This window comes from Cryptomeria japonica, chromosome 2, assembly GCF_030272615.1.
Source record: "Cryptomeria japonica chromosome 2, Sugi_1.0, whole genome shotgun sequence".
NCBI classification, from domain to species: Eukaryota; Viridiplantae; Streptophyta; class Pinopsida; order Cupressales; family Cupressaceae; genus Cryptomeria; species Cryptomeria japonica.
Genome location: NC_081406.1, coordinates 417,949,874 through 417,958,791, shown reverse-complemented (window position 1 = coordinate 417,958,791; position 8,918 = coordinate 417,949,874). Strand labels below are relative to the sequence as shown.

Below are 8,918 nucleotides of genomic sequence, written 5' to 3'. Positions count from 1 at the left end.
CTAAGTTACTTAAGGAGGTTAGAAAACATGAAGATACATCGTTGGTAAAAAATAACAACAGGTGAGAAGCTAGACAGAAGGAAAAACACATGGATGAAACAAAACATTAAATGGATGAATAAATGGAGTATTAACCTAGAAGATTGCCCAAATAACAATGGAGAAATAAAAAAATACGTACAAGAAAAATTCAAAGAAAACATATGGGCAGGTCAAATAAGGAGGAAAAAGGAATACTACATCAAACACTTCAATCTTACACATGCGCATACACAAAAGAATTGCATAGGAATGGACATAAAATGGAAGACAAAAATGTTAATTGCTCAAATAAGGGCCAACTCACATCAACTCAAATGCGAAATTGGGAGATGGATGACACCCAAAGAGGAATGTGAAGATAGAAGATATAGATATTGCACTTAAGGGGTGGTGGAGACCGAATGACATTACATCATGGAGCGTCCAACCTACAGTGACATTCAGATTAACTATGTTGAGATATTAAATGTAAACACCTCGAGCAATCTATTTGACAAAGAAAAGATACCAAGAGCTGCAGATTTCCTAATCAAATTACACAAAAAGATTCAAGATATAAAAGAAGAAAAAGATTTAAAGTCACAAAATCTCATTTGGATTTGTGCAAGCTTTGCATACCTGTTTTTGTTAGATATCCGTAGGTCCCTAGACTATTTGACCTCGTAGATGTCATTTAAAATATTCATTCATTCATTCCGGGCCGAGAGTCGGATTTTTAAATAGGACTGAAAGTGGTTACTGCGCGGTCTCTTGGGCGCCTCCTCTTACTCGGAGAAGGGTCCCGTACAATTGAAAAATTACAATATCCGCTAGGCCGCCTCCAAAGCTTTGTATGAGTTCGTAGGCAGTTTAGTTTTGTGTCGAGGAGGAGATGAAGAGTAGTCGGTTGATAGTGTTTCCCGTGGAGGGCAGGAGATGGTCCTTCAATACTAGTAGTTATTTTTCTCCTTCCACAGATAAGCAGGAGAGCTCTCTCAATTGGAAGCAACTGTGGAGGCGCATTGCTTCCTCTGATCATTCACTATCCTTCTCAGGGAAGGCAGAGCTCATCACACATTTTGTCTCTGACAAGGTGTGTAATTCTCTCATTTGCATTGCTTACACTGTTGATACTTACATCACCTGGGGCTTAAGTTAAAAGACTTCTCCTTACCCAGTGACAAAATTGCCTGTCCAGAAAAATAATCTACACCCAAATGTCCTTAAAGCCAAGGGTATTGACAAGTTTGAGGTCACTGCCGAGCTATGTAGCAAGGCGAAAGCCCAGGGGCACAATATTTAGACAAGTTAAATGGAAAGAATCCATTGTGGATGCTCAAAAGGGTGTCTCATGCTTCAGACTGGTGTGCATTTTGGTGGGACCTTAAGAAACTACATTTACCTTTTTAAAATCTTTTCCTTCAATGACCTTTTCATAATGTAAACTGTGTTGAGTTTTAATGGCAAACCAAATAGCGCCAACTTATTTTTCCATACGATTATTATCTATTAGCTCTCAGGATACCTTTTTAGTCGCTAATAAGGGCGCATATTTTTGATTCTATTACCATTCAGACGGCTCGATTTACTGATTTTTCTTCTATCGAATATGTTGACTCTTTCTTGGATTTGTTTGTAACTAGTGGCGATTGGAAACTGTTCTGGTTTTATGATTTGCTGACAATTGCTGGACCATCATGTTGCTTTGCGTTTCTTGGGGCTATCTACTGTGCTGGGTGCTCAAGGCTTTGACTTTAATGGCATTTGTATTGAATCGTGCGTTTGCTTCCTGTACCTTTACTAATTCAAGTTTTTTTTTTTTTTTTTTGTTTGGCAACGTCCAATCAAGGCTTCACATAGTCTAAAATGGGGACTGTAGTCCATAATTAATATGCATTAGTCATGGACAGTTTTATTATAAAATGTCCTTATCAATAGAGTTTATAGGTGCTCAATATGTAATTCCACAAATGAATAAACAGTCAAAGAACTGCTAATTTGGTTCAGTTTTGCTGCATTTCATATCTGCATTTTCACTTGCTTTAGATCTTCGTGAGAGCTTGAGCATGACCTGATCAGGTGCGTGCATTTTAATTTATGAGATTATGAAAACATGAATGGTGATGTCGGTTACACCTAGAAGGTATGCAGGATCTTTCATCCGTTTGCCTTATTAGGTTTCAAAGTTTGCAACTTTGCATCCATGCCTTGCTGAACTTATTTTCAGAATCGATATTTAAGCTTCTAAAAGAAAGAGTGTGTTCTGCAGAAACCTCGAGTTCCTAATTCATAGGGTAGAAATTGCTTTGGAAGAGATGCTGATATGTTATATCGCTATTCATAGTTCTTTCGCTTGCAGATGCAGCAGAAGTGGGTCGCACTTGAAATGGCTCCAGTTGGTAGCATTCGGCATAGGGTTTACAAGTAAGTTACTAGAAATTTAGAATGACCTCCTTTTATAAACGATGAACAAGTTACGAGCCAGTTCATATATTTTCCCTAAAATTTAATATTTTGCGCAGTTTAGGACAACAGCTTCTTATGCGTGTTAAGCCATCTGAGATGTTCCTGAAGTCCATTCCTAAAGAGACGACCAAGGTGGAAATTGTTTTCCCTTCAAGGTTAGATTCCTTTGTATTCTGAGTTTCTGTTTTCTTATTCTGGAAAGGGAAATATAATTTCCTTAGATCAGTTATTATCTTTTCTAAATTTTGCTTTCTTGTTATGGCCATTTTCCTCGTGTTTCATTCACATTTTCCACATTCTTGATATTATTGGTAAACCTACATGACTGATCATCAATTGAAATATCCTGCAAGGGTAACAGTGGGAGTATTGAGTCTATTGACAACTAGTCAGTGCCAGACTGCCAGTTCTTTGGGCAAACCAAACTCTGTACATAGTTCTAACTTCTAATTTTATATTATCCAATAATAACATATCAAGATACACATATATTCAATAATAACATATCAAGATACACATATATTCAATAATAACATATCAAGATACGCATATCTTCATTGTTAGGGAAACCCCCTTGACCTAAGTTGACTACTTGGTAGTCTAAAGGTCAAAGGGGTCATATGGTGTAGTCTTTTGACCTCGTGGAAGCAAGGCGTATTGGTAGCATGTAGGTTGGAGTGAAGTGCAGTCCAATTTTTCACACGTCTTTTCATGAGAGTATGTGCACCCACGTGGGTTGCACATGGATTTGAGGGAATTATTTTTTTTGGTAAGAAATCTATGAGGGTGTGTGTGTGAGGTTGACGGTCTGGCGTTAGGGATGCCATGTGGCTTCATCCCATTGGTTTGGGAAAGTGACATGAAACTTCTATAGGCAGGCAAGTTTGATTTTGGAGGCTCTTTTCTGGGTTATTATTTTGGTTCTTTTGGCTTGTGCTTTCCTGGGTTTAGCTTTGAGTGCTTCCATTGAAGGGAAGATTGGAAAGATAATCTTAATCAGAATTTGAAGGCACTAAGGAGCAAGGTAGGCTCTTATCTAGTGCTTATTTTCTTGCATTTTAGAGAATATGATAGCATTGTTATTGCATTTGAAAATGATGGATTTAATTGTTAATTGTTGTAGTTTCTTGTGTGTGGCTTGTGTTGTATACAATTGTAAGGAAAATAAATCTCGTTTACATAAATCTAGGCTAATTAAATAAATGCAAATAATAAGCAAGTAATTAACGTAGATCAATTCGAGTTGGGGCTGATTGTTGCCACAAGCAAATAAATGCAGAAATTAAATAAATAAACACATGGATACATGTCTCTGGTTGTGATTCAGAAATGTTTTTTTAGATGTTAGGGATCCATTTGTCAATATCCAGAATTTTTGTCTTTTCTCATTACCCTGAAATTTTTACTGTGTACTGTTTAAGATCAGATTCACAATTGATTGTGATCATTGAGAGTTCGAAGCTGATCTACTGCACAGAAGTGTTCTTGTAACTTGTGGGAATGACTTGGCACTTCATAGATTGCTGCAATTCACTTGCCTTGATCTCTAATGTTTGAGTGTTTGTACGGATGGGAGGTGTTTACAAACACCTTTGGCGAATCTGCTGGATTGTACGGTTTATGTTTACTAACTTTATGACTTTGAGCAAAAGGTTTGAAGACAACAAAGAAGCATGCAATAGACCAAGGATGTTATGCTCTAATAATTCTACAATGATGCACTCATTAATAATTCTACAATGATGCACTCATAAGTCTTCTACCAATAAACCCTTGCATTCTTCTCTTGATAACTTCTAGATAGTCCATTTCCATTTATGGTTAGTCTTAGATACACCACCCCAGCGGGTAATTTCACACAATTCACACTTTAGTTGGCTCATAACTGTTAATGAAAGAAGTGGGAAATGGTTTGAATTCAAATTGTCAATTTTGACACCTTGGGGTTAGATTTATGGTTGTGAACCAGATCTGTGTGATGATGGGATTTGGGAACTGTTATTTGTAAACTTCCACACAAATTAGACCATCGTACACACTATTCTATGCATAAAAAACAACCTAGTTGCCATGGGTCCAAAACATGAGGGAAAAGGTCACGAGTTTGCAATTTTCACCATTATATTCGGCCCCAATTTAAACAAGCAGCCAACATGTAAATCAAAATATTATTCAGATACTAAAAAAATATTTGGCCCATGTAAAGTAATGAACAATTTTTGAATTTTCTTGTCCTTGGTGCTGCACTGAAACCTGCAAAACAAAGAAATGCATGCAATGAGTAGTATCTATAATACAAATTGAGATAATCATAAAGTACAACTTGCTTGAGTAGGAGCCATTGTAAAAGAGTAAAAGAAAAGAAAAAATAGGAAGGTAAAAGATTCTGCCTGTTACAGAAAGTGATACAAGGCTTTGACCATGTGCAATGAAGATCTGACTTTGCCAATGCCTGAATGAGAAGACTTTGCAAGATATGAACAAATGTAAAAAAGGCTGCAACTATGCAATGAATGTAAAGGACTCTGTCTGAATACAAATGAGATGATAAATGTTGGAATAAATAATTCATATATTAATTATTCATTTAATTATATTAATTCACTAAATAATCAATGCCTTAGTAATTAATTATTGGCATTTATTAGTTAGTTAGTTAATTAATTATGAAGGTAAAAGATTTTGCCTGTTACAGAAAGTGATACAAGGCTTTGACCATGTGCAATGAAGATCTGACTTTGCCAATGCCTGAATGAGAAGACTTTGCAAGATATGAACAAATGTAAAAAAGGCTACAACTATGCAATGAATGTAAAGGACTCTGTCCGAATACAAATGAGATGATAAATGTTGGAATAAATAATTCATATATTAATTATTCATTTAATTATATTAATTCACTAAATAATTGATGCCTTAGTAATTAATTATTGGCATTTATTAGTTAGTTAATTAATTATGAATAATTAATTAATATTTATCTCCATGCATAATGCAAACTAGGAAAAACAAACTATGTTTAGAATTTCGAGAGTTTCATGCATTAATTAGTCTATTATGCTTTTTGTGCATATATGACTAATTCATGCATTCTATTTTAACTCTCAGTCTATCTTATAGACTCCACCATTTAGGGTTTCTATCTTTAGAGTTAGATTTCTTTATAAGGATGTCTTATCCTTCATTGTAATTAAGCAATTTCAAAGCAATACATTCAATTATTGTTAATTGTCTTCAATTCTCTTTGCTGTTCAGTCATCTCTTTATGTGTGACAGGTATTCTTGCAGAAGACAACTGGGCTTGTGGGATTCACATTTCACAAATTCTAACATGGTATCAGAGCACCAGATCTGAAGATTCCTGTTTGCTTTTTTGGAGATTATTTGCATTTACACAACAAATGTTCACCTTGGGTTAATTTGGTGCTCACCATTAGTTTCAGAAGGCTCGAGAAAGTCAGGATCACCTTTCGTTTCACCGAAATCCGATATACAGAGTCCATTTTGCAAGGGTTAGAAGTTCGAGGGTTTTCTCTATTCCAGAGAGTACCTGAAAATTCGGAGTGTTTTGGGCCTAAAAGGACCTCATGGTTGGATTTAGAAGGACGATTCCATGAATTTTGATATATAATTTGCCTATTTTCGATGAAAGGGGCATTTGGGGCATGATTTTTTATTGGCACGTTTTTTGAGGCACAAAAATCCGTACGGCCGTATCGCCTGCATGCATGTCAATACCTGTGTCAGAGAGTTTTTCAAAAAAATCTAGTAAAAAAAAATCATGCATAAATATTTTTTTAAAAATATTTTGGAGGGTGCAATGTTTTTTTAATAAAAAACAAAACAAAAAAAGTCAAATCTGCATAAAATAGTACGTACCAGGCATGCATCAGTAGGTACCTTGATGATGTCATCATCTGCATCAGCAAATCTGGCGGACCCACTAAATTTGGAGCTCTTCTAAATTTAGTTGATTTTTTCTGTTTTTAGCCCTTCAAAGTTCTAAAAAGCAGCGTGTGGTTTTTTGCTCATAACTTCGTCATACGGAGTCGAAATTGGACAAACCATATATCATCGGAAAGCTCTTTCCGAAATGGATTCATTTCTGGAGATTTTTTTTCTTCTGATTTTTCCGTTTAGTAAGCTTTTTTGCCAGTTGAAGTTAGAAGTTGCAGGTTGCACTCCCGGGGGGCATATTTTGTGCATCTGGACTTCATTTTTTGCAAACGAAATATCGCTGAAAAGCTGATTCAAAGCTCTATCCAGATCTCAGGTCCTTATTTGTAGGTTTTTTACTAGATTTTTGTTTCTTCCTTCCGAAGTCAACTGTGCATGTTCTGGTCCTATTTTGCATCCCTGTGATCTGAGCTCCGCAATACTTGTTCTTAGAGGTACTAAGTTCTGATTTTTGGGCTCTATTACTGTATTTTTCTCGTCTCAAATCTGTACTTTTTCCAGCATCATGGAAAAAAGCAATATGCCTCTTCTTACTACTTCTAATTTTCTCAAGTGGAAGTCCCACATTGAGATCACTCTGAAGAAGTTGGGGTTGTATCGAGTCACCAAGGGTACAAAACTCGAACCTACAGGTGCTGCAGAAAAGAAGAAATGGTTCAACATATGTGATGAGGCCTTTGGCACTCTTTGCATGAGTATCTCTCCTGATCTCTTGTTTCATGTTGAGTCTTGCAATACACTGTAGGAAGTTTGGGCACAACTTGAGCTTCTATTTAATAACCAGGACACATTCAGGAGTTATTAGTTGGAGAATGAGTTGATATGTCTTAATCTTTCTAATTTTGACACGATCCAGGACCTCTTCACAAAGCTTAAGTCCTTGAGGCTTCAATTAAAGGAGTTAGGTATTGAGAAGAAAGATGACCAGTGATCCTTTCTATTCTTGCAAAGCTTGGTCTGAATTATTCCGTCTTTGTTTCTGCCTTCTATGTTACAAAGGATGCTATGGGCTCCAACTACACCATGCCTTCTCTTGATGAGTTTGCCATTCAACTCATGCGAGTCCAAGTTGATTCAGATGGGTACACTGAAGCCTTCAAAAGCTTCAACACTTCTTACTTCTCCACCTCAGACGGACACGAAGGCTTCATCTAGCAAAAGAAAGAAACAAAATCCAAAGACCACAGGGCAAGGAAAGGATTCCCCTTCACAGAACACCTTTGGTTCACCTTCTCCTAAGGGAGAATCATCGAAGAGAGAAAGACCTATTTGTGCTTATTGCAAAAAGCAAGGGCATAATGAGTCATATTGTCATCAAAAGAAGTTTGATGGATATGAGAAACATATTTCAGATTTGACTGCTCTTCTTGCAAAGAGCAATATTCCTTCTTCTTTTGACAGGTCTTCTTCTTCTCCTTCATTCCAGACAGATGGGCAGTCCAATGGAAAGGGTCATGCATTATGTGCAATTACTAGTCCACCCTCTTCTCGATGTCTAGTGCATTCAGGTGCTTCACACCATATGACATCTTCTCAGGATATTTTTTCATCTTTTCAGGCTTCTCCTACACCACACATCTTGATGGGCAACAACACTGTTATGATAGTATGTGGGAATGGTTCTATCGACATTGATGATGGTACTTTCAATGGTGTACTTTGTGTACCATCTTTGTCTACTAACCTTCTCTCTATTTATCAGATTGCTCACAGTGGGACAGGGAAGACAGTTGAGTTCACACGAGATTCAGTACACATCAAAGACAGTGAGACTGGAGACATTGTTGCTATAGGGACAGTTGATCATTTCCGCTTGTACTCCTTTTCTCATTTTGGTCCATCTTTTCCATGGTCTGAGAATTCCTCTCTTTTTTCAAGAGAGCATGTTGAGGTGAAGTCAGGTTACTTGAACTTATGTGTTGTTCCTGAAACAAGTGTTAAGCCTTCTACATCTCTTCCTCCTGTTGAGTTTGCATCTGTTCAGCAGGATTCCTCTTCAGCATTGCCTAACATTGTAGCTCCATGCATTGGGCCCACTACTATTGTTGTTGAGGACATATAAGAGGACGTTCATTCCCTCTTAGATGATAGATTCAACACATTTGTTATCCCACCATCATTGGAGCTTCCTTTTCAGATCATCATGTGTCTCCTTTGATCAGCATCCAGGCCTTTCAGTTTTGCCTTACATACAGGTTTTTCCTCTACTTTGTCCGTTGACTTTGTTTCCTCCACATTGGAGCCACATCGGTTTGATCATCGACACAGGGGTTCTATCATTCTGGGGGGGCTTTGGAGCCTCGATCCTCTCTCCTGGGGGGTTAGTAGTACATATGTTCTTGAGTCTCTTGAGACATTGGTTTTGTACTTTCTTTTTTGTTTTTCTTTTGGAGAAGAGTTTTGTTCCCACAGGGTTTTCTCCTTTGCTCCGTTTCTGAGAAACTTGCATGTTTGTTAATGGGTACCTCATTAGG

The 8,918-nt window shown here is 37.1% G+C and overlaps 1 protein-coding gene across 4 annotated transcripts in view; it reads left to right on the top strand.

The window, feature by feature from the left end:
- The first annotated feature begins 725 nt into the window (after positions 1-725).
- The window catches only part of LOC131062007 (uncharacterized), a 241,136-nt gene continuing 232,943 nt past the window's right edge, over positions 726-8,918 (top strand). The window contains exons 1-3 of one of the 4 annotated variants that reach the window (XM_057995852.2): positions 726-1,114; positions 2,381-2,445; positions 2,544-2,642. In XM_057995852.2, the coding sequence (XP_057851835.1) occupies positions 914-1,114; positions 2,381-2,445; positions 2,544-2,642 (365 nt within the window). In that variant the 5' untranslated portion in view covers positions 726-913. Of the gene's footprint in view, positions 1,115-1,654; positions 1,798-1,962; positions 2,101-2,380; positions 2,446-2,543; positions 2,643-8,918 lie in introns of those variants that run through there. The other 3 variants (XM_057995851.2, XM_057995854.2, XM_057995853.2) reach the window with 3 other exon arrangements.